Source organism: Saccoglossus kowalevskii, chromosome 2, assembly GCF_978046115.1.
Source record: "Saccoglossus kowalevskii chromosome 2, keSacKowa6.1, whole genome shotgun sequence".
Lineage (NCBI taxonomy): Eukaryota > Metazoa > Hemichordata > Enteropneusta > Harrimaniidae > Saccoglossus > Saccoglossus kowalevskii.
The window spans coordinates 17,990,640-18,016,717 of record NC_140642.1 but is presented as its reverse complement, the minus strand read 5'-3'; the positions used below and the strand labels follow the sequence as shown (position 1 = coordinate 18,016,717).

The 26,078-nt window shown below is 38.4% G+C and overlaps 1 protein-coding gene across 2 annotated transcripts; it reads left to right on the top strand.

Annotated features, from left to right (window-relative positions):
- Positions 1–3,262: 3,262 nt before the first annotated feature.
- On the top strand, positions 3,263–23,371 carry LOC100368823 (uncharacterized). 2 transcript variants are annotated; one of them, XM_085492514.1, is made up of 15 exons: positions 3,263–3,634; positions 13,415–13,566; positions 13,715–13,853; positions 14,077–14,313; positions 15,560–15,769; positions 15,863–16,078; positions 16,167–16,403; positions 16,636–16,814; positions 17,143–17,347; positions 17,988–18,197; positions 18,337–18,543; positions 18,672–19,025; positions 19,603–19,920; positions 21,967–22,157; positions 22,354–23,371. In XM_085492514.1, exons 1-15 carry the CDS (start codon positions 3,358–3,360, stop codon positions 22,408–22,410), a joined length of 3,189 nt encoding a protein of 1,062 aa, XP_085348640.1. In that variant the 5' UTR covers positions 3,263–3,357; the 3' UTR covers positions 22,411–23,371. The 2 variants fall into 2 exon arrangements, with proteins under 2 accessions (XP_085348640.1, XP_085348635.1); XM_085492509.1 differs by having other exon boundaries at positions 16,167–16,418.
- Positions 23,372–26,078: the final 2,707 nt, after the last annotated feature.

The window sequence follows — 26,078 nt, the reverse complement described above, 5'->3', positions numbered from 1 at the left end:
CCGTAGTCTTGTTGCAAAGGATTTATGAAGCCATTGAGTTGGATGTAGTTATAACCAAAAATATATCGATAAAGAAATTTTAAAAAATTAAAAAGCCTGTACGTACATCGAATTTTAATCAGATTAATTTATATTTTGCTTTCAAATAAATAGTCTTACAAATATAATAATTCAAAATATTTTATTAATATTTGTAAATAAAATAAAATGCTGTGTTTTCTTTAAACATTATTGTTGAAGTGAAATAATTTTAAATGTATTTTCCCATATTGTACTACACTGCAGTGTCAGTTTCAAGAAGTATTATTGACAGTAACTCAATTGAATGCTTATACCAATTCTGTGGAAATGTTTCTATTCATTTTGGTTGGAAATGTTCATTGCAAAATGAACAACTGGGTCACAAAAAGTGGGAGAACAGGTACCGGTATCTCTCATTTCTCGTAGAACAAGTTATCTGCCAGCAAATTGCATCCGTTTAATCTATGTCCACATATCATGGAAATAATCACAGTAAATTGGGCTTGCAAAACGATTATTGAGAGGTCAAAGTTCAGTGAACTGTGCTTAATTGCTTTGCCCACTGCATTCCAGAGTAAATGTTGGAGTTGATGACAGTGTATTTAGCTTAGAGGGCATCCAATCAGATTAAATACTTCTTCTGCCCGGTATTTGTTGAGACTGGTTCTCAGTATTTATTACAAATCTCGGAAATGCATGGAGTGTGTTTAATTCTTTAATGAAAACACAAAGCTATCAAGTCGTGATGATTACTTCATTGAAATCCTTTATACAACAAAAACACTGAAGGAAGTGTGGACCTACATAGATCTGTCACCGAGGTAATAATTCATGTAACTGTCCCATAATTCATGTGAACAAAGTAGTAATCCATTTGACAGTCACTTAGGTGCGTGATCAGGTAATAATCTCTATGACTACCTTGTAAGTCGTGTTGCCACGGTAATAATATTTGTGACTGCCACCTAGGTAATAATCTCTATGACTACCTTATAAGTCGTGTTGCCACAATAATAATCTATGTGACTGCCACATAGGTCATGTGGCTGAGGTAATAATTTATGTGGCTGTCACACGTCATGACGAGTGTAATGATCTATGTGGCTGTCACATGAATCTGTCGCCAGGGTAATAATCTATGTGGCTGTCACATAGGTCACCTGACCTCAGTATAATGCATGTGACGGCCACATAGGTCATGTGACAATCACATATGTGGCTGTCACATAGGTCACCTGACCTAGGTAGTAATTTATGTGACTGTCACATAGATCATGTGGCTGAGGTAATAATCTATGTGACTGCCACATAGGTCATGTGGCTGAGGTAATAATTTATGTGACTGTCACATACGTCATGACGAGTGTAATAATCTATGTGGCTGTCACATAGGTCACCTGACCTCAGTATAATGCATGTGATGGCCACATAGGTCATGTGACAATCACATATGTGGCTGTCACATAGGTCACCTGACCTAGGTAGTAATTTATGTGACTGTCACATAGGTCATGTGGCTGAGGTAATAATCTATGTGACTGCCACATAGGTCATGTGGCTGGGGTAATAATTTATGTGACTGTCACACGTCATGACGAGTGTAATGATCTATGTGGCTGTCACATGAATCTGTCGCCAGGGTAATAATCTATGTGGCTGTCACATAGGTCACCTGACCTCAGTATAATGCATGTGACGGCCACATAGGTCATGTGACAATCACATATGTGGCTGTCACATAGGTCACCTGACCTAGGTAGTAATTTATGTGACTGTCACATAGGTCATGTGGCTGAGGTAATAATCTATGTGACTGCCACATAGGTCATGTGGCTGAGGTAATAATTTATGTGACTGTCACATACGTCATGACGAGTGTAATAATCTATGTGGCTGTCACATAGGTCACCTGACCTCAGTATAATGCATGTGATGGCCACATAGGTCATGTGACAATCACATATGTGGCTGTCACATAGGTCACCTGACCTAGGTAGTAATTTATGTGACTGTCACATAGGTCATGTGGCTGAGGTAATAATCTATGTGACTGCCACATAGGTCATGTGGCTGGGGTAATAATTTATGTGACTGCCACATAGGTCATGTGGCTGAGGTAATAATCTATGTGGCTGTCACATAGGTCACCTGGCCTCAGTATAATGCATGTGGCTGCCACATAGGTCATGTGACAATCACATATGTGGCTGTCACATAGGTCACCTGACCTAGGTAGTAATTTATGTGACTGTCACATAGGTCATGTGGCTGAGGTAATAATCTATGTGACTGTCACGTAGGTCACGTGACTGAAGTAATCCACGAGACAGTCATATTGGTCACATGATCGAAGTCATATAGAATTTAGGTGTTTGCACCTTATGAGATGGAATGAAAATTCTCCAATAGAAGTGCATATAAACAAAAAATCACATTTGCTGTATGTATTCTGAAACATTAAAAGGGTGGTAGTCGTCACGCCATGCATGCGTGTGATATATGGGTCTTATATACTGTGAAATACTTTATTTTAGCTGGAAAAAGTTTTTGGGTGTTTTGTGGGGATTTTGTTTTCACTGATCTTTGACGAGTTGAATGTAAAATTTAGGAAAAGAATATATTTGCTGGATTTTATTTTCACTGAATCATTCCATCAGTGAAAATTATTTCCAAGCGAAAATAAAGTATTTTAAAGTAAACAAAGATGGCTATTTACAAACTGAGACGTCAAGATTTAATTAGGTATTTTTCTTAGATGATTAGAAGGTATGGAAGGAGTTACCGGTGGTAATTAGTACAAGTTACGCCCAGGTCAAACATCATTCGAAAAGCGCATTGGATTGTGGGAAAATCAATGTTTATCAACACAAATATCGCACATGCGCAGCACGACGACCACCGCCCTTTAAAATATTTATCTTGACCACAGAAATACTAAATTTTAATTTGCGTAAGCACATTCACTACTAATAGAGCAAATACATTATTATAATAATCTTATTAATATAGTTTTTGGGTAAGAGATGTTTCTCGATTTATAAATAAGAGCGACTATTGTAACAATGAACATACATGTACTTGCAAAGTCAAGTCAATATATCGGTCTAGGGTCACGGCATTGTTGTATTCAGCAGTCGCCTCTTAATAGAGTCTTGTCACGTGTGTGAATGTAAACATGATGTAGAGAAGGGTGTTCGGTTTCACTGTGTTATGCGCGTTGCAGAAAAGTGGAAATCGACATAGGGCAGCGTAGCCTACCCGACTGCCTTCCCAGTATGCTACCACAAAGGCCTCCCCATTGCGCTATTCACGTAGTCCAACTTGAGAGCGCCAAAGATGCACTCCGCTGAAAGTTCGTCGATGGGCCCGCCACTTTACAGTTTCGCCTTCGTGCTCTGTCTGCTGTCCACCGTGGTTCTGTCATCTGACAGATGTACCAGCGTGTGCGAGGAGTGCTTACCTCCGCCGGTGGACTGTCTCGGCCAAAGACAGATCACTGACGGTTGCGATTGCTGCGTCGTTTGCGCTGGCCAAGCAGAGCAGTACTGCGATAACACCACGCTTCCTTGTGATGCCGAGTTCGATCTAATCTGCGAAGAACATGTCTGTAAAGGTAAACGTACATTCCCTCTTTTCCTGGTGTTTTCCCGTACATCAAGACCTTGTGATTAATGAGTAAATTTGACTAAGAGTGGTTTGAAAAATCTTAAATAATGGCAGCTCAATACCAGTAGCTGCCACATAGACAAACACATTGATGGATTGGGCTGTCTCATTAGCGGGAAAGTTGAAACCGGTGTGATTTCCTACTAAGCTCTCCGTACCTATTTAATTTCCTTTTTTTCTGCAACACAATCTTGTTTTCTTGTGTTCTCTGTTCATTAAAACAAACGTGGCATTTATTCGTTTTTTTCATCGGTTCTTCGCCCTGGCAACAGCCTGCTTGGAGACGGCTACGGATGAGGGAAAACAATGTTGGTCTCTAAATACCATTGCATTCATTCCAAATTCAGCGCCACAGTAGGGCGTAATTTAATTTTTGAAAATATTTTGACAGTTGATGAGACTGAACATGTTGGTGTAATTACATGTATCACCACAAAAAGGTACTACGTCCACGTTGTTTTCATCGAATTACGATTTGAATACGGAAACGTATCCATATTCTGTCTTCAAATTATGTGATACGGGCTCGTCAACACAACGAGTTGCTTGGAGTGTTTGCGATGGAAATCATTTCCTTACACATTACAATGTCAGCACGTCCAGTTTTAAGGAGTTGTACCCCTCCCCAAATGATTAAAGATGTGTTTAAAAACACGGGAGTTGTCACTGTCACGATGAAAGATAATTACCATACGATTTGTAAATGGAAGTACTGACTGGGCGCAAAATCCAGATTCTCTTACAGACTCACGTGCCACCGGGTGTGTATGAATCTCTCGTGCACTGTGTTGTGTTCGCCACTATAAACGCATGTATTAAATTCACAAATTTTCTTTTGTTTATCTTGTGAATTAATATTGAGTTTGAGGGCGGTGCCCCGTGATTTGGCAGACTGTTCTAAAGCTTGAAGGTTAATTACGCCATGACTCGACTCATGCACGGTTACTAAAAAGTAACCGTGACTCATGGAAACGAAGGCGACATTTCCGTAATACTCATCAACCATTTTAATGCATAATAATAAATAGAAAATAGGAATACACAATGAACATTGCATTTTAGAATTGTATATAAGCCTACAATAAAACAAAAGAAGAAAATAAAAATAATAAAACATTACAACTTTTAAAACATTGCCAAGAAATAAAAAAAAAAAATCGTGACAATATAATCATTACAATTTCTACGCGTCAATATACTAGTATATCAAATTCGTTGACCCGTTCACTCTGTTTATATACCAGTACCATTATGTAACTTCTCACTAGTAGTCCCCACGTTGTAAATTTAATTATAAGTTAGAAAAGCATTTTGACAAGAAAAGAAACTAAAACATATTATTGGATCCGCAACAATTTTGTTAATTATGGAACATCTCACACCAACTATGGAACATATAACTTTTTCAACAACAGCGACTTTTCTTTGTATTCCCCAAATTATATATATATATATATATATATATATATATATATATATACATGTATATATAATTTGAGAAATTATAATTCATCGTGATAATAAGATTTGTTGATTAACGTCAAAATTGTATAAATTGTCTAGGGTTTCAATAGTTCTTGTTAATTAATGTACACGAATTCTGCACCACGGCCGGTTTCAGGGCAGTAGTCACATGGTGTGACTTCGAACAAAAGTACCAGCCTAATATATCGCTGCTATCTGAAATCCGACACCGTGTAACTAATGCTCCCTTCCCGCCGTCCTTTTGCTGTACTTCTCGCAGCAATGTTTGATTGGCTCTGTATTCTGTTCTGATAATCACTCGCCCAAACACGCCACAGGGCCGAACAGTGTATCATTTACCCCGACTTGGCCACTTCCCTTGTTTTCCTGACCATATACCTGACAAACACAGAAGCTCGTGTTCAAAGTTGGTTGGTAAATATTTTCGTTCCTTTCATGGGGCTGTTTTAAAATAGAAAGCATGTACATGTAAAAGCAAACAAAGTGTAGATTTCAGATTTCTTTTTGGAGTCTAATCAACCTTGTTTTGCTTGATTTCCCTGATGGCTGTCAACTTGAACGGAGTGTTTGTTGTTGGTCATTGCTACCAGTGTAATCGCCAACGCAAAGTAACACATTGTAACAACCCGGCAAGGGAAAAACTATATATCTACCGATGTCATAATGAATAATATGGCTACTGTACCATGTTCAGAGAGTCCTGTCAACACCGTGTTGCGCCCTCGGGTGGGCGTTACTTCCGACTCACGAAATAGTGTCGGACTGGCCATTGTTGAGAGAATGTGGGTGACCATGGTCTTTTCTACCTCCATGGGGTGACGTAACTGCCCCGCTCACTGATGTGCGTATCAGCTCATGGACGTACTCTAGCTCTCTAGTACGTCCATGATCAGCTAGAGTAAGGAATGGCTTGCCTCGACACTTACTGAAAATCCTCACCATTATGTATTTAATAGAACATCAAGTTTCCGAACTACTACTACATCCGCCCTTGGTCGCTACAAAGAGGCCGGGTGGGGTAACCTAGTTCTAAATTAATACTAATGCTTTGGACGTCCACGCTAGTTGTGATTGATATAATTGGTTAAACTACTTATGATTAAGCCAATGACCATCAATTTTAAACGAGCCATGGTGTGACGTAATTACGTGCGTCACCCGGTCACTTATTCTTATATTATTGTTTTGTCTGCGAGTCATAACCTGCGTGGCCTGTTACATTAGTAATGTCGTTGATTGGAGAGTCTGGCATGTAATCATACGCCTTCACCCTGGGTGATTACAAGACTTCGGGCGAAAGGTCTAGACAAAGGTGATAAGCGCTGAATAAGACGACAACACGGTTAGTAACCGTGACTACAATATTTTTGTATTTTTTTATTAGACGCATAAAATCCTTAGGAAAGGATAAAAGGGTCTTACAGAAAGAAATTAAAACAAACTACAATCTAAAAAAGAAAACAAAAAATAAAAACTTTTTAAAAAAAATAAAAAAAATAAAAAACAATAAAGACAATTTGCAGCCAATGGTGAATACAGAATATAGAATGAACACAAAATGTAGCCTAATACACGGATAGTTGTTGCTGTTTTGTTCCATAGCTGTTTTTTAGGAAGACAGTTACATTTTGTAAGGCTGGTGCTAGAGTATGGTTTGCCATAATCAAAATGAATTTATTCTGACTATTTTCTTTATCAAAATTTGGAACTTTATTTTGTGCAGTCAGGAATAATTTGTCCCTATGGTGACTGTAAGCTGGATATTTCATTACAAAATGTTGCTCATCCTCAACTATATTTTGGCTGCACATATCACATGTTCTTTTATCCAGCGGCACATTATTATGTCTGCCTTTCTCAATTTTAAGGTCATGGTTGCTTGTCCTGAATTTTGCAATTAACCTTCTAAGACCATGGTTCTGCATATTAATTAGGTAATTTTCAATTTTTAAATCTTGTTTGAAAAGTCTGTATGTTCTTAGTTTGTTTTTAGCCAAGGTTTGTTTTCTATTATCATTATGCATGTCTAAGATTCATTGGTTCTCAAATGATTTTTTTAATTTTTTTATGAATAAAGTCTAAATTTTTCTTAATTATTTTTTCACTTGAGTTTACAATGATGACAACATCTATATCTTACATGAGGGTTTCTACACTTGTAAACCATTTACTTTTTACATTCTTATTTACTAAGTAGGCTTCTCTTAGTAATGTGTTATCAGAGTTTGTTACCCGGTTGAAATATTTAAGTCGTTGTTTCTTGATAAAACAGTCAATGGGGTACCTTCCTAGCTTACCATAAACAGCCATTTTTGGTGTGAATTTTGAGAGACCAAGAATGAACCGACAAAATGAAAGATGGACATCCTCAATTGCAGACTTAGTTGTGCTTTCATCACCCCAAACATCACTACCATATACAATAATGGGTCTTATCAATTTGTCAAATAAAGATAGTTGGAGGGGTATGTTTAGTGAGTTGTCATAACCGAGTTTGCATTTCAAAGCAAAGAGAGCTTTCATCCCTTTATTTTTTAAATTATTGATACCCTCTTTATGTTTGCCATTAGCACTTATAGTTATACCCAGGTAATTAATTTGCTTAACTATGGCAATTTCTTTTTCAGCGAAGAAGAATATATTATTGCTCAGGGCTCTGTTTGATTTATTGAATACAATAATCTTTGTTTTCTCTGTATTAACAGCCAGGCGCCATTTTGACGTATATATTTTTAAGTTGTCTAAACAGTTTTGTAGCCCCCTAGCAGATTTAAATAAAATGACAACATCATCTGCATATAGGAGACAACTTACTTTTAAATTATCAAGAACCGGGGAGTCACAGTTTTCAGAGTTGAAACAGTCAGGTAAATCATTTAAGAAAATGTTAAAAAGAGTAGGGCTAAGATTGCACACTTGTCTGACTCCAACTGCTGATTTAAAGCTCTCAGTTAAACCCTCTTTTGTTTTAATTCTGTATCTGTTGTTATCATACATGTTTTTTATTATATCAAACATTTTACCTGATATGCCATTTTTATGGAGTTTGAAATAGAGACCATTATGCCACACACTCTCAAACGCCTTTCTAAAATCTATGAAGCAAGCATAGATTTTGTTAGACTTTGAGGTTATGATATCTTTTGAATGGCTATTATTATAGAGATATTTTTACCTTGCCCGTACCATCAAAGATGGAAGGGAAAGGTATATTAAGGGAAAAATTTTGTTCGGCGTTGTCGTCGTCGTCGTTGTTGTTGTTGTCGTCGTCGTTAATAATTGTTATTGTGTGCATAATAACTTTACTAATTCTATTCCAAACTTCATCAAACTTGGTCACCTTATTCATCAGTATAAAGTCTTCCCTGAGTTTGAACAACAGATGTCCTGTATGAAAATATCATGCAAAAATTGAGAAAATCTGATAAAATATTTTGACTGTTTCTACTTGACTGATCACTGGTGATACACATCAAAGGTCACTGATCTCAGTGGAAATATGCATTGTTGTATGTGTTCAATGAAGCAAATGATTTATCTTGTAATAATATCCTTGGTAATGTATCTCAGAATCCCATACTGGGTTTCAAAACCAACTCATGGAGAGATTGCACAGTCTGTTACACATTTGCAAACCGACCAATATATTCTTTACAGAAAACAAGATGTCAGAAAATCAATATAAGCACTCCTATGAACTGGGTGCCAAACTTTGATCAAGATCTGAAGCTAATAGAAAATCTGTTTAGTTCAAAGTTATCAAATCAAAAACAATACATAAAAAATACATAAAAAGCAAGACATTTCATCCACATTTTAAAAAGAAAATTGTTCTAAAATATATGTATTCTGTATTAGACAAACTTCATTCGACAAATGAAAACTCACAGGAATATGTTTCAGCTATTAGAACAGAATGATAGAGTTTTTATAATACTGGTTTAAAAACGCACTTCAAAGATTGCAGTGTTTGAAGATTAGCATACAAAGCAGAGCTTGCAACATGATAACTATTCATAAAGACTGTTTTTATTTTTACTTTTCATATAATACAGTAGTCACACAATGAGGCAGTTCATATTTGTCTCAGTGAATCATTAATTTTTGACAGACACCTGTACAAAATACTTGAACAAAAGCCAGCTAAGATTTTCTGTTATCTTGCATGTTTTATGAATCTATTCACGTCTAAATGCAGCACTTTTTTTTTTGCGATGAGGCATTTGTTTTAATACTAAAATATCTGAATTACTTTGAATAAAGCTGGAAATTATGTCCCTTAATATAATTAAACAAATAAGGCACCAATGTTTTTGTAAGATATTTACATCTTTTAAGGACATTCGGTAGACTGATTCCCCACTGTTGGTTCAACCCCAAAACTTGTTTGTATTCAAAATTAATTATGACAATGCATATTTATATTGAAACAAACTATGTTAAAGGGAATTATATTATATAACAAAGGGCAAGGTCACCAGAGTTCAACTATGTTTGTACAATTGTTTTTTATTGTCTGTGGTCCTGCAGTTTTTCCTAAAACCGAATTGATGCTTTGAAATAATATTTTGTTTGTCCAAGTATGCTATTAGCCTAGTGTTCAGGATACTGGTAAACAGTTTTCCTAAGCAGCTAGAAACTGCAATCCCTCTGTAGTTATTAGGAATTGTCTTGGACTTGTGAATAGGAACGACTAAGCTCGTGTTCCAACTGGCTGGAAAAATGCCTGAATTATATATATGACTAATCAATTTTTGAAGCCCTTCAAGAATGTAGAATTCTCCATATTTAAACATTTCATTACAGAGCTCATCCTCCCCTGATGTTTTATTTAGTTTAAGTTGATTAATTGCTTTTGTGATTTCATATGTTGCGTACCAAATCAGACGGGGGAGTCGTCACCTGCGCATGCGTCAGATGACCATAGCGTGTCATTGTTTACAAACAAGCACCTATACCCATGAGCCTTTGCGTTTTTAGTGTGTGTTGAATAGAATAGAATAGAATAGAATAATGCTTTATTAATACCGTAAAGAAAGAGTTAACATTTCCTTTTAGGTTTTCAGATTAATAAAGTAAATAATAAAAGTACATGTTGTTATTGTCGCTTGGGACTCATTTCCCGCACGTGCGCAGATGACGACCCTCCCACTTTAAGTCTTGAGCACCCCAGACAATTCGCATTAATGAAAATAAGATTATATTAACTCATATTACTAATCGAGGGACAGTAAAAAGTTGTATACTATGCTGTTTCCGCTTACTATTCGTACTGGGTATTTTATAAACAGTTGTAAAATGATAACTACGATTCATTGAAATCAAAACAAAGGACTGTCAGTTCGATGTACACTTAGTTAATTTGCAATTCAGTCATGAGTCTTCAAGCAGTACCAAATCATGATAGTCCGACGTTGTGATATATTCCAGCACACTTGGCATGGGTCCAAGAAGTACACGTCAACCAACCAATCATAACGACGTGTTGATAAAATGCTGGCCTAATAATTGCTGTTACAGCAGCAGAGGTGGTCGGCCCGTCGACGGTTCGTGACCAGTAACATACACGGGTTCGTGCACTGGAAACGGTTGGCTTGTCAAAAAAGAGGAGTAGGGCTAATTAAACATATGCTATATGCTATGAAGTCGGTGTTTGTAATAACGACCCGGTCGTCTAACTGTGATGGGTAATTAACTTCTGTGACACGGACTGGAAGACATTTAAACTTTATTTACCCCGTAGTTAACTATATTCTGATGATTCAAATACTCAGATTAAAACTCGTACAATTACCATTTCTTTACAAAAACCGAAAAGCTCGATATCTTTTTTTTTACACAGCTTGAGGTTGCACTGCTCAGTGTGATTTTTAGGGAGTGGCCTCCAACGTCCATACACTGCAGGATTCTAAAATTTAACATAATCATTAAAATTGTCAATTGACACTCAAACACACATTTACAATTTAAGCTACTACACAGAATACTGTTTTGAAATTATGATCCAGCTTCTAAATGAAATGTGGATGATTCACCTTACTACACATTCTGTGAACACCATGGTAACGAAGTACTGGACCACTCTTTTATAATTACAAATTCACTGAGACCTTCTGGAATGAATTTTATGGTTGATTTAGAGGGTATCTGATGTTGGCTGACAAACCTATCTTAAAATATGTTACTTTTTTGGAACACTGCATATAGAGTTTTTTCATAGTCAATCTATTGGTAAGATACAAAATATGTAATATCAATGACATTTGTCGTCTACTTCACAGCCCGTTTTATACCAGATATTAAGGGCATTTCGCATTACATACAAGTTGTTTTTATCGACAGAATTCATTCATAGATCTCAAATTTTAATTAAGAATTCAAAGCCGTATTTTCTTCTGTTCAAACTGTGGATTGAAACTAATTACCACATCATAGAGTATGACATTTAAAGAAACAAACAAATTAGCGTACATTGTCAAAAATGGACTAGTGTATTGGAAGTGATTAATAACTAATTACAAAGTTGTACTTTCTAAGGTCTATGGATAAACCAACAAAAGTTAATTAAATAAAACAAATTTAATGCTGCTGTTCTGCAATTAACATATCGGGTTGTCAGGAATAAGACTAATTGTGTCTGAAGCAGTATATGGTAGGTTGTGTATCTGATTTGGGGGAATAGTACCTCAATAATAAATGGTAAAAAAGGAAATATAGTAAAAATCACGGAAATGACAAGGTTAATGAAAAAAAATAATAGCATTCAATGTACCACCCCAGTGCCAAAAGTAGAATCATTAGATGATGAGGTAAAACAGAAAAAAAAACATGAGCGTGTAGTGGTGGTGTTTGTATATATTCAGCTGCATTCCTATTCTTTTAATCAAATATTAAGAGCATACTAAACTCAATTTGATTGTATTCAACGAATTTACTTACAGAATAATTACTCATCAATAGAGTAAAATTAACCTGTCTCATCTGGGCACATCACCTTTGACGTCACGGTTCTTACATTCTAGTTGTGTCATAGAAAATTGTTGTTATATTCGTGTATCCGAACCTTAATGAAAGAAATTAATCAACTTCCGGTTGTTCGTTGTCCGTTAATCAAAATGAGGAAATGCACAATGTTTGTTTTCCGTAAAGATTTATAATGCTCTTCAGGGGAAGTAGTTATGCCAATAAAATGTCAAAAATTATCAACACTGGCATGCAATTTCGGATTTTGCCCACTTTATTCAATTCACTGCGGATAGACAGTGATTCAACGTTTTTGACCACGAGACGGGAACTCCGTGTACAGCCGGCGTATGGGTAAGTGATAAAAGTAAGCGTTCTGAATTACTGATATGTACTATTAATTCGAAGCGCACAAGCCGTACAGTATTATACATTAAACCAACCAACGACTACATGTATTTCTTTTATGATTCATTATAATAACCTATCGTTAATCAATAATTACTTGAAGGACGGTGATCGTCACGCAGTGTGTGTTTGAATTTTGAATAAATAAACGTAAGTCCCCTATCGAACAGAACGCGGCGGAACAACCACCGCCCTTTAATCATGTCGTACATACATCATTCTGAAATGTACGAGCACCTTACTAATCATACAAATAATAGTGACGTAATCACTATATGATCGATAGTACAATTACGCGAGGAGACACTGTGTAGTCATAACAACACGAGTGAACTATGATTATTTTGTGTTGACATGATTTAAAAATTAAAAAAAGTCTTGCGGTACTCGCGGACTGATGCTACGCAGATCTCAGTTTTTAGTACCATGGTTGTCTAAATGACTTTTTTTATTCCACACCCAGGGCTACATTACATAATTCAAAATTCTGCAGCCAATATGAACGTATGTTCATTCGGATCAAAATGATTTTAAAAAAACATAAGAAAAGACGTGAAAATAGATAAAATGTGTTGGCAACATTTTGGCGGGAATGATTATGGCGCTCAGGATATCAGGAGTCACGATAGCTACTATTTACGAATGGGACGATTCTTTACCAAATGCACCCTCGGGCCACTACTATAATTGCGAGGACATTTGTGAAAGAGCTTGACCTGGAGGCGCCAACTGCCAGCAAAGCACGCTTGCACGCTTCCACTCACTGGCTGCAAACAACCATCGTGATACCCGACACGGAGTGAAGTCAATAGCGTAATCTAGAAGACGTTTAACTAACTGTCTTGAATTCCATGTTTTGTTTCACTAATAGGTGCGTATGATCTGCAAGTAACGTGGGAATCGCCGGGGTCGTTGGCCGTTCAATGGAGTCCGTTTCTTCCAGCGTCATCCAATTATCGCTATGCGCTGTTTTACATTACTGTTGAGTTCAACCCCATCCTCGAAGAATGGTCTGCTAGAGATGTAAGATCAAACAGAACTTTTCAATATTAGTAATTTGTGATGTGATATTGTATTGTATTAATTAGTATTCGCCTATACGCAGTACGATACATTCAATAGTGAAGACCCGAGAACTGGTCTAAATCTTGTGCGTCTGTACTCCTTATAGGTTGGCGTAAATCCTGAATTTGTTCTTGATGACGTCCAAGCGAACACCGATTATTTCATCCAAGTGGTTTCCATGACAATCGATATGCACCATATACTAACCAAGTCCGAAGTGCTCGTACACAAGACACACCCACGTGGTAAAAATATTTTAAATGACATTTTTGTGCAATTTTTTTCTTCTGGAAAATGGATGTTTTCACTGTGCTATGTGACCCGGGCGCGTTTAGAGTATGACATTTCTCAAGGTGATAACAACCGTCTACAGGGTCATCTATTTATCGATCTCAGCTTGGAATGGTTATTAATTGTTTAGAGAGTACTAGTCCCTATTTATATTAAACCACATTTTATTCGTTCCAGGTACTGACTGCACGAATCAACTGGGTGAGCGTTACACCACGGGCGAATCATTTGAAGACGGTTGTCGAGTGTGCACATGTCATTACGGAGAGTGGACATGTATCACACGAGCATGCCCACCGCCTCCTGACGTCATAATCATAAACCCAGTGAATTGTCGAAACGTGCCCAATCCTAGCGATCCACAGTGTTGTAAAGTTTGGGTCTGTGATGAAGGTGAAGACCATTCAGAAGGATGTAAGTTGTTCCACGGTCACGATCCTCGTTTGAAACATTAAATTTCAGTTTCAATTCATCTTGAATTTTCAAGGTGAATGTTCCGGCGAAGCACTCCGCTATCACCTTGAAGTATTTCATTAGGAATATGTGTATGTGACAATGCCCTCACAGTTTAGAATCAATTTACCAACAGCCAATCATATTGCTTCTTTCTTCAACGCGCTTGGCCAAGCTATCAAATTCATCACGAGATGCCCCACGCGCTCCACTCTGCCATGTATTTCTATGGGCTCTGTGCAAGCTGCTGTGAAGTACCGGTCGAAAAGCCAGTGAAAACGACTAAATTTGAGAAAACAGCATGACCTTAACTTTGAAGAAATCCTAAACAACCAAATTTAAATATGTTGCATATGTAGGGGTAATCTTGTTACACTGTTCAGAGGTGTCAACGACCATCCCAAAACACCGTTTTCTTAGAATTTATCGGACTTTGTTTTCACCATGATGATTGCCAGGCGGTGAAAATGTCTGACTCGAGAATAAATTTCGCTGCGCACAGTGGAAGCTGTGTTGGCTTGGATGTCAAGGCAATACAGCGACGATATCCATACATCATGCAACTCACTGATATTCAGACTAAAGCTATTCAAACTATACTTAGTGCCGTGTCTGATGTACTTGTTTTTAGTCGCACTGGAAATAGTAAATACTTATGTTATTATGCTTTACCGGCCTTGCGACTGTCGAGCGTGGTAATAGTGTTGTCACCACTGTTGGGTACTATAGAAGAGTAGGTGTTATACCTCAAAGTTCATGATGTCACTGCAACCATGGAACTATATAGTTCCATGCTGCAACATATATCGGCAGAAATGAAGCCGAAGACATCAGGAATGCAAAGCTCCAGCCGTTTCTGGCAGTCATTGTAACAAAGCTTTCTATTGGTCGGTAAACTTTCTATCGCGCAACCACGTGACATACACGGTTATGAATAGAATTACCGCACGGTGTTGTAGAGGGACGAATATCCGAACGAAACAACACCGTGCAGGCGGACGATGGTTTCAATTGGGAATATTCAACGTCAATACGACGCTCCATCCGAAACACCGTTCCATTAATTCGCGCCCTCTAGCGACGGAAACATTTCTTCGTTTGTTATTGATGGATAACCACAAATCAAAAAGTGAGAAATGCTTCGTTGTTTAGAGGGTACGACGTATTGGACATAACTTCACTCTTAATTTATTTCTACATATTATAGCGTGCTTAGTCGATGGAATATCACGTCGACACGGTGAACATTACTTCCACGAATGTAATGCGACGTGTTTCTGCTACAATGGAGTGGAGATGTGTACACCACGGTGCCAGAGTCCAGGCGAAATGTCTCCCGGCCCAACGTGTCCCGAACCCATATTAGCGCCGCCGCCGATCGGAGAGTGCTGCCCGCAATGGACCTGCCCCCCACCTCGTAAGTATTTTGCTCAACCAATCTAATCTGATCTAATATAATCATTATCATATTGAAATCCAAAAATTTAAAAGAATGTATTATTTCTACTAGCTGGTTATGGATCGTGTGAAGTTAATGGCAATGTCTACGAAAATGGTGAAAGGTTTGTCGTTGATTGCACGGCATATTGCAAATGCGATTCTGGCTCTATTGCCTGTGTGTCTATGTGTCCGCCTACTCTCGTGGCACCCTCCGCAGATTGTCCCTTTCCAAGACTTGTAGATGTCCATGGCGAGTGTTGCCAGCAGTGGGAATGCGGTCCACCGCGTAAGTTGTAGTTTCACGCATTCTAATTATTTGAACTGCATATTGTAATCACTGGACTTATGTAAACATCCCTCGTATTTTTTTCCAGCACCTTCATTGGGTTGCTTGGTGGAAGAGACCTACGTACATGATGGTGATTGGGTGGATCTGGACTGTGACTCTCGGTGTCAGTGTCTCAATGGGTTTCTGACTTGCGTTCCAATGTGCCCTTTGCCATTAGCCCCGGACGTCACTCAGCCAAGTCCGCTGTGTCCCGAACCGTTCATCGGGAAACTCAAGCAAGATGACTGCTGTGAGGTGTATGTTTGTCATCACCCCCAACAAGGTACCATCATTATAGGTATTATGTGGAATAGAATATAATAGAATAGAATAGAATAGAATAGAATAGAATAGAATAGAATAGAATAGAATAGAATGGAATAGAATATCTTTCACTATGATCGAGCACGGTCCCTTGAGGAATGATGGATTGAGCAAAGTGTGTTCTTCACCGTTGGTAGTTTACCGCGTTTTGCATTGTTTCGATTACCTTTACGCATGTTTGGATTCCACAGTAAGTCCTAATGCTGCACACGATGTCTTACCGGAAGCCGCTGGGCCGTCGACGATTATTATTGGTCTCAGCCCGCCAACCAATCCAAATGTTCTTGCCATTATGAGGGGTTATGATATTTATTACACAAGCAATCAGAACGCCACTGAACTATCCCAGTGGAATACGAAATTCGTGCAGGTAAAGATCTTTGTTTATCATGATTGTTTCTTCATTTCGTTCTTTCTTTCCTTTTTCCTCCCCTCTACCGCCCCTACCTCATTTCCTCCCACCGTTCAGCAATTAAAGCGCGGTGGTCGTCCCGCAGCGTGTGTTCGAATTTCATGTAAATAAACAGTGTATTTTACACGCGTTGTATACGTCGCTATGAGTCCCATATCGAACAGGACGACGACTGCCGCCCTTTAATTTTATGGAAGGTACTATTCAAATTGGCCATCATTTTGTCAAAATCTATATTGACCTTATCTCATGGTCCAATTTTAATGTATAGTGTGCGTTATTACAGGTGACTCGCTCAATTCCGTCCAATGAACGCTACAAACGAGATGGTGTAATACAAAGTCAGTTTTTCGTAGAAATAGAAGACTTGGTACCAAATACAGTATATTTTATTAAATTAAAAGTCAATATTCCGCCTGAAGACGAGGGTTATTGGCCAAATAACTTGCCTTTTTCCGAAACCATGGTGACGAAGACGGGTAACGCATCAGGTAAATTTTATTTCAAGTTGCAATTTGGAAGAAATATTGAATTCGCGTCTGCCTTGAATTTGAAGAGTAATGTGCATATTTCATTAGCATCATGTACTGTAAATACATTGATTATTCACTGGGTTTTAATTTCGCCATTGTCGTTGATAAGTAAAATTCGCTAAATTAAATATATGTGAACACATAGAATAAGACTCATTGTTTCCCTGCCGAGTTCGTGAACTAAAAAAAAAACTGTTAAAAGACATCAAAATAGTGAATGTTACTGATTGTTTGTGATGGGTGTTACAGTATATTTGTTTTGGTTTAGTGGTGAAAATGCTAAACCTGGATCCATGGCGTTGTCAGTGGGCTTATTATATTCCGTCGCTTGACTGCCCAATCAACTGGAACAGTCAAGCGACCTATATAAAAATCGTCCGCTCGACACAACGACATGGGTCCATGGCTAGGAAAATTCATGCATTGGCTTTTATATAGTGAATTGACTAGAGGCGATTAATACTATCGGGCCGAACATGGTTGAACCTGACAAATCCAAGATCATATAACTCTCGAAATGAAAACGCGCTGATGTTTTATCTAATACACGAATAAAATTAATTCAATGAACCAGTGACATCCAATGCTATGTTTACAGGTGGCCCTTGTCGATTCAAAGATCAACTGATACAAAATGGCGATACCATTCAAGATAGGTGTGTCCGGTCGTGTCGATGTAATTTGGGTGTGCTTCTGTGCCAGCCCCTCTGCCAGAATCACCCTTTGGTCCCTTCAGACGAATGCCCAGTGCCTAAATTGGTGACTATCGAAGGACAGTGCTGTCAGGAATGGCGGTGTAACGCCAATGGTGAGGGCACTTTTTAAAAACTCACTGTGCTTTCTGCTCAAATCATATGCGCATGTGTTCAAATTCAGATAGTCTGGTCTCTTAGAAATGTATTCAGATGTTATGAGTCAAGACACTAGTTTTACATATTATTTTGCAGAGGGAGACTGTCGCCATCAGAACAGAACGTACCGTGCCGGAGAAGAGTGGAGGGCAAGTTGCGATGTGCGCTGTTTCTGCCGTGAGGGCGCTGTGTTATGTCAAAATCTGTGCCCCACATACAGTGATGGCGCTCCAGCCGGATGCCCTGGCGCTACATTGGTGGATGTGCCCGAGACTTGTTGTCAACAGTGGGTCTGTCACAAAGGTAATACTTTTGGGATACAAATCTAATTATTAGATTTGTTAGATTTAATTGTTATTTCAAGGAGAGAAAAAAAAAACGAAATACATTTCCCTGAAATGTAAACGAATCGTCTGTTTCTTTCTTTCCAGGTGTAACGCCCACACCGCGCGCGTTCCCGCACGTCCTACCTCCATTTTCACTACTAGAAGTTAACATAAGCGCATTTGACGTCACAGCTACCATGGCAGTGATTAGATGGTCGCCTCTGTCGGACACACAGAAAAAATACATAACAGGATTTATAGTGAAGAGCAAGGACTTGTTACTTTCTGGTGACTGGAGGGAATCAGAGAAAATTCACCCAGCGACCAGGAATTACACGTTGGTCGGCCTGAGTCCGGGGAGAACATATCTTGCACAAATAGTAGTGTTAGTAGAGGAATCTACCCTTAATGTTCACTTAGACACGAACCTTATTACTATTCATACGACCAGCATCGAAGGTATGTACACGTACATGCACGCATCCTGAAAACGTATTTTGGGGAGAATTCATGCTCGCGACATTCGTCAAATGACAATTAAAAGCATCGTGTTTGCAGTGTAGCTCTGTACCATATTCAGGGTATTCTTGCTTCAATCATTCTTCAAAGTAGAAGTCCACCCATAAATTAAAATATTCAGAAATCATTTGTTTTGCAATAAGTGTGCGTCCGGTGAATACAAGGCTTTAAGAACAGTTTGAGATACCGGAATATTTATCAAGAAAATAATCGTTAAATATCAGTAAATGGCTAGCATTGAGCATTGTCATACGTTTACCAAACAAAATACCTTCAAAAATTAAACATTTCTGTCACGAAATGTTCTTATAATTTAGTAGTTGCCGGTAATTGTGAATGTGCGAAGTCTGCAATTAACCTGTACCGAATCAACCGATGCATTTTACACATATATTGTATACGTTGCACTATGGCGTGTTGCGGCTACTGCGGCAATCTGACGCTGAAATTATTGGGGTTCGGTAGAGATTTGCATAAATTTACATTCATATATTTCTTTTTTGTGTGTTTTATTTAGAATCCACAACAGCTCTACCTTATCGGATGACGGTTGTCATAGAAACAGAAGTGATAACGGATAGCTCAGTGACGGTTTCATGGGATCCTCTACCAAGCGCGATAACTAGTCAACTACGATCTTTCAACATCGTGTACAACGCCACCGACGACAAGGTTTCAAAATTACAAGTTTCACATGTTGCGAATAGCGTTGAAATAACGGGCCTCGGAAGCGACTATAGATATTCCATTATGTTGATAGGGATGTGGGCGAACGGAACTGTACTTCGAGAAATTAAATCTAACGTTGTGTGTGTTGAGACGAAATCTTTAGCAGGTGAGAATGATTTTATTTGCGACTTCACGGAAGTTCACTCTCTGTGGCACTTGCCATGACAACAATGATTTACTGGTGACGGAATCAAACATGATATTCAATGCTCCATACATAGACTGGCTCCAGTCGGGACGATTTTTTAAAAAAACATTTAAAACAATTATTTTCTCCACTCCCTGCAAAATGACCAGCCACCGCGAGGTATTTCGCGGAAATATTTTTTTAACTAACTTGGGGCAGGACTAACAAATATATAACGTTTTTATTATTGAACATTTGTTCACTTCACGTGGTTTTTCAAATATTATTTTACATCATCCGTAACTCTGCCAGGTTGTCTTGAAATCGTCAAATTCACATTTAATTGAACAGTAAGAGTAGTTTGCTTGGATGAAATTTGGCTTATTGCAGGCAATGTAACAACTACATACCGAGACGTAACAAGCAAGTCGTGACACCGCCATATTACGCCCGTCGTGCATACCAACTTTAAAGTGCCTGTGAAATGCCCAACCACACCTTTACCATTTTAGATCTGTGTCCCACTGAAATGGACAGTTATTAATTGCGGTTCTCTGTGGCTTCCGAGGTTATGTCATTAGCTCGAAGACTCTACAAGGGAGAGTGGCGAAAACGAAGCGTCGGACAAACAGGGAATTATGCAGCACTTCCACACTGCTAATTGTTTTTATTCGCAGGCTAAAAGTTTCTGAATCGTTCGGTGATTGGTGTTGAATGTTGAATCCACATCTGTTACCTTTATTGCAGCTTGATCTGCGTAATAATTTATGGAATAAGAATCCGGGCTTGGGATGTCAATGTGTTTCGACCAAGTATAATTTTAATATGATGTCATATTTATGACAATCACGCTAACTCGAATCCACTCTGAAATCCACTCATGGCAATCGGATACTATCGCCCAACTACAATATCTCTTGCCTTACGGTCCCCCCCTACGGCGTCTGAAAGTGACTTTATTAGGCCCGAGAACTGTCGACAGTCTAATAGTAACGGTGCTTTAAAAAAAACAGAACTAAATATCCGTGTTGTTCTAGTAATTGCGTTGACCGTGACGGGAATGTTCCGTAATAAACCACGCTATGGTGGCTCCGGGACTCGGAGAATGCACTTGTTCTAGTTTAGTGTTATTTAAGTTGCCCGTCTAGTCGTAAATTTGAAAACACCTGTTCAGCGTAGACTAATGCTCCTTGTAATGCAGAGCGTCGCAAACATTCCATATGAACTATAATTATGTCGTAATGGTTCTATTCAAACTGTGTTGGGATGGGCGGTGAGGCAATTCCCCCCTTAAATGTCCTTCTTTATGCAAACAACATGATTACTCCTGACTCCTGGCGTCATTTCCTCATCATTGCTGGTTTTAGTATGGCAATTACGCAGAACCTATTGTCATTGAAAACAAATACATGTGCGATGAATGAAGTATTTATTCTTGGATTTCATGGTTCAAGTGTACGCTTGAAAATGAATTATAAATCGAACTTCCTGCTGATCTGTGTTTTTACCTGTCTGATTGGTATTCGATGACTGAATATACTAGTACTATCAAATCGGAATTCTGTGCAAAACGCTTCGAAAGTATACCCCTATTCCAATATAACACTTTCGTCTACACAACCGTTTTGGCAGAAAAAATGTGGCTCATCCACTGTAATATCCCCGAGACAGAAATCTATCATGTCCCCTAACTTGAATACCACGAATTGTGCCACATTATTTGCGTTGTGGCGACTCTAATGTACATTCTGAACCTCGCGAGTAATAAGTGGTACCACGAAGTTGTTTTAGCATGCCGTGTTATGAATTGTGATTCAGTAAGTAACAAAAGAATGTTTGTATTACTAGACCTCCCCCCTTTCCACTTCAGCTCAAAAACAACATTTTAGCGTGTTCCCAACACGTGACACAGATTGATAACACCCCGGGTAATGTTCTTATTGACACCTTGTAAATGATAAAGGGTTGTGTACCTGTAATAATTATTGTTTTCGATTATTCGATGATTTTTTTGCTCTGTTTTAGATTCTAAGTCGACCCATAGAAAAAATATGTACGTCATCGTAGGTGTCGTCACGGCAACCTTGGTTGCCATACTGACTGTCGCAGCAGTCTGCTACCTGTACGTTTCGAAAAGAAAGAAGTCTAAAGAAGTTTACCGGGACGAAAGTACTGTTGCCTTTGAAAACATAACCTACGACACTGCGGCGACAGAGGTTGGCTTGTGATTTATCTTATATGCTGATTATTTTCGCTTCGAAAACGTATCCATTCTTTGAAATTCGGTTGTCTTCATGTATGGAAACAGCGTTACAGGTGGTCGGATTTGTTTACATTCAAACGTATCTGCAGAGAAACATTATCTTTAAACACTTCTTCGTTTTACATGTGTCCTTTGTTTTGTCGTTTCAGCAATCCAATCAAGATCGCACCAATATTATTATAAACAACGGAAAGAACGTTTATTAGTTAACGTCATCACCCAGTTACCCGGACCAAGTTGAAATTGACAAATTATTTTTGTTATGTGTTCATTTATTCTTGTCTCCAGTACGACATATGATGTTGATTGCCGATGTCACATGATAGACAGTAAGATCAAGAGTATTTTTTGACGAAATGTCTTAGAAAACGGCTGTAAGGTTTTTGACGATAAGAGTTTTCCGTGACGTCACTACACAGTTTGGTTTTGAATTGATGACATTTATACGCATGGATAATTATTGTGATATTGTGATTACGTAATAATATTTGATCAAATCCGAATGGATTTGATGCGGTTTTCCGTCTCCTGTGAATACAAGGGGCAAGTTTATGTTGCTTGCCGTCGACAAACACTGTCCGTATTCGATTTCTGTTTCGGAGGCAGAGACCACAAGAGTTGTCAGGGTTACTGGAATATATAAGAGATTCAATAGAATTTGTTTGAGACTATCAGGTTTTGCTAATCGGCCTACTACATATATATCCATATATATTCACGTAATTATTTATTAATTTCTAAAGCTCTCATTATACTCTAGTTCATAATCAAGGCAGCTCGTACTTGATGAGTGGAAATACACAAGATTACTTGTTTAATGTTTTAATTGTATGCCGTGTACTGTAGATTATTGCACATTAGAGAAAGTGACCAAATACCCTAAACCTGTGTTGTTTATGTTTCAACAACGGGATTTGCCATGAAGATGCTCATTTGCCTGTTGAACAGCCCAGTCCAAGATACACTGACGTCATTGTAGACTGCGGAGAACGTAGCAATTTCTGACGTCACTGTAAACTGTGGCGAGCGTAACAATTTCTGACGTCATTGTAGACTGTCGCGAGCACAGCAAATGTTGACATCATTGTAAACAACGCTGTGTTTTATTTTTTGTAGTCGACAGCTATTTAACAGAAATAAAATGTAACTTTTTTTTTTGAACGAAAACTCGTCAATTCCAGAAAATCCGTCTGTCTGTAACTCTAAGACTCTTAGTAAGAGAATTTCCAAAAATCCCTCGGCGTGGGTGGCTAATCTGAAAGCTGAGGGTCACCGTTCCATTCAGGGGTCATTTCCCGACGGTCCACCGCGTATTTTGCTGAATTCCAAATGTTACGAATATGCACAGTGCAGTTGAAGATAAATACGTCATTCTTTCTTGTTTTCCCTCGTTTCCATGCGGCTGTTAGAACAACTGTTTCCGCCATTATGTTAACAATTGCACGAACCAGCAATAGAGCTCGGCCAAATTCGACACCGTGACCAGTAATAACTGCTGAGGAAAACGAACACAGTGTATATTGACTGATAATAGGTAACAGAGGCATAGGTATAAGTAGTAATCATAATTATGCTTTGTATCCAGACGTGTCCGACAAATAATCTTTTTCGTCGTCAGGTTTTGAAAAGACGATAAATTAGTTCATTGTCCAAGTTCGGAGTGGCTTTCCCATACAATAGTTATACCTAACATGTTAATTAAGAGACTCCATTGAAGTATCCTATTTGCAATATATAGTGGGCGTATTACTAGGAATATATTATGATGTGCTACATTCAAACAAATTAATCGTGAGTGGTTAGGGTTGGTCGTTTTTAAAGACGTTTTGACGAGCTTTATTTTTTTTTCACCAATTCTAAAAAAATCTTAGCATAACTCTACTGTATATTTGCTTTATCCTCGGGGGCGGAACTACGTCACAGACGTTCTACGTTGCTAAGACGCGCACCACTATACCACGTATTTCTATGAGCGTTGTGCGCGCTGCTGTGGAAGGCCGGTGGAGCCGGTGAAAACTCGAGAAAACAACACAAACTCAACTTTGAAGTAATCCTGAACAACCAAATTCATATATGTTACACACGTAGGGCTAATCTTGTTACACTGTTCAGGGGACTCTCAACAACCAGCGCAAAGTACCGTTTTCTGCGAGTTTTTGATCTTTGTTTTCACCGCGAGGGTTGCCAGGCGGTAGAAAATGCCCGGATGTCCGCCCCCGAGGATACAGTAGTATTATAAGAGTATACACAACAAGTAAAGTAATCAAGAAAATTACTTATATCATTCTCGGTCATGATCGTGTGTGACCCACTTTTCTGGCCGTAGGTTGTTGATTTCACGCATACCCATTCGTCTTTATTTATGTAAACCGAAAAGATAACTTTGACTTGCATAATGCCTCTTGTTTATTTTTTAGTGTTTTTTTTTTTTCTTCAATAAAATAAAATATTATGTAAATGTATAAATAGTGAAAAGGCCGGTTATACCGCGAATCAAACACTTGATTTTTTGTTACTAGAATCGAGGCCCAAACAGTACTTCGATTTGGGCGAGCTTTAGGTGTTTTTTTTGCAGCCCCACCACAGGTTGTTTGTTGCACGTGTTTTACGTAAATCCTTTTAGAAGAGCAATGACCCAATGACCTCTAAAAATCGCACCTGATTCATGTACATGGTAAACTACATGATGCCCTCAACGGCAGACCAATTGACAATGCTTAGCTCATTCAGTAAAGTTACAATGCCTTCACACAGCTCGTCAATCTGAATATCCTTGGTTCGAAACGAGAGTGTTGTTAAATCCCGCGAGAACAATCTAGTTCTCCTAAACAGTCCCATTAAATGGGTATCATTGAGAAACTAGTAAACGGGTACTGTTAAGAACAAAAAGAGAGGCATTTTAGAATCTAGACATTGAAATTATTTCTCATGCAATCTACATGTATATCGTGCATTTACAGGCGCGATACACTGGTAATAACATAACTTTAAATGCACCACCAACATTATTGTTTTCTTTGAAGATAACCTCAATTTGTAGTCATGTTATCCAAGATACAAAGCTGTAGCGTCAATCATACAATCTATCAATTCGCATCTGTAAACATAAACAATATGAAAGCCACGGGCGCTTGCAACAGGATTTATGGCTAAGGGTAGGGTTGGGTAGGGTTATATACTATGTATATAGAAATAAAGACAGGGTATGAAACGTCCGCACTTGGAATCGCTGTACACCAAACGAATACGGCTGGTTTGTGAATAAACTCGCACACTACACTCACCAAAAGTCTTTATTTCTATTAGTATATAACCCTACCCAACCCTACCCTTAACCATAAATCCTGTTGCAAGCGCCCGTGATTAAAGCGGGAGGGTCGTCACCTGTGCACGCGCGGGAATTGAGTCCCAAGCCATGATAACAACACACGCTAAGAACGCAAAGGCTCATGGGTAGACGCTAAACAATGACACACTATGGCCATCTGACGCATGCGTAGGTGACGACTCCGCCGCTTTAAGTAATCTATTATGTTAATATGTAACACATTTGAACAAATTGTCGTAAGCTGAAAATGTTCAATTCACACCACATTTGAAGAAATAATGAACTGCGCATGCGTTGTAAATTACCGATACGTAGTACGAATTATGAGTAGAGTAAAATGCACAGATTCGATCACGATTTATTGCAAGCCAATATATTCCCTGCGTGCATTGAAACTTCTAACGATTATTAAATAACATATTAAGTCGGTGGGAAGTCATTGGCAAAGTATGGACAAGGTTTAGGGTGATTGCATTTTCATTGCATGCAGATATTTTGGTAACACGTGAGGCTAAGTAATTGGGTCAATAACTGCAGAGGTCAATC

Bases quoted from the DNA above. Each gene is read 5' to 3' on its own strand.
- LOC100368823 (XM_085492509.1), top strand. From the start codon at position 3,358: ATGCACTCCGCTGAAAGTTCGTCGATGGGCCCGCCACTTTACAGTTTC. The intron at 14,314-15,559 runs GTAAGTTGTTCC...TACATATTATAG, and splicing joins TGAAGACCATTCAGAAGGAT to CGTGCTTAGTCGATGGAATA. The intron at 19,921-21,966 runs GTGAGAATGATT...GCTCTGTTTTAG, and splicing joins TGAGACGAAATCTTTAGCAG to ATTCTAAGTCGACCCATAGA.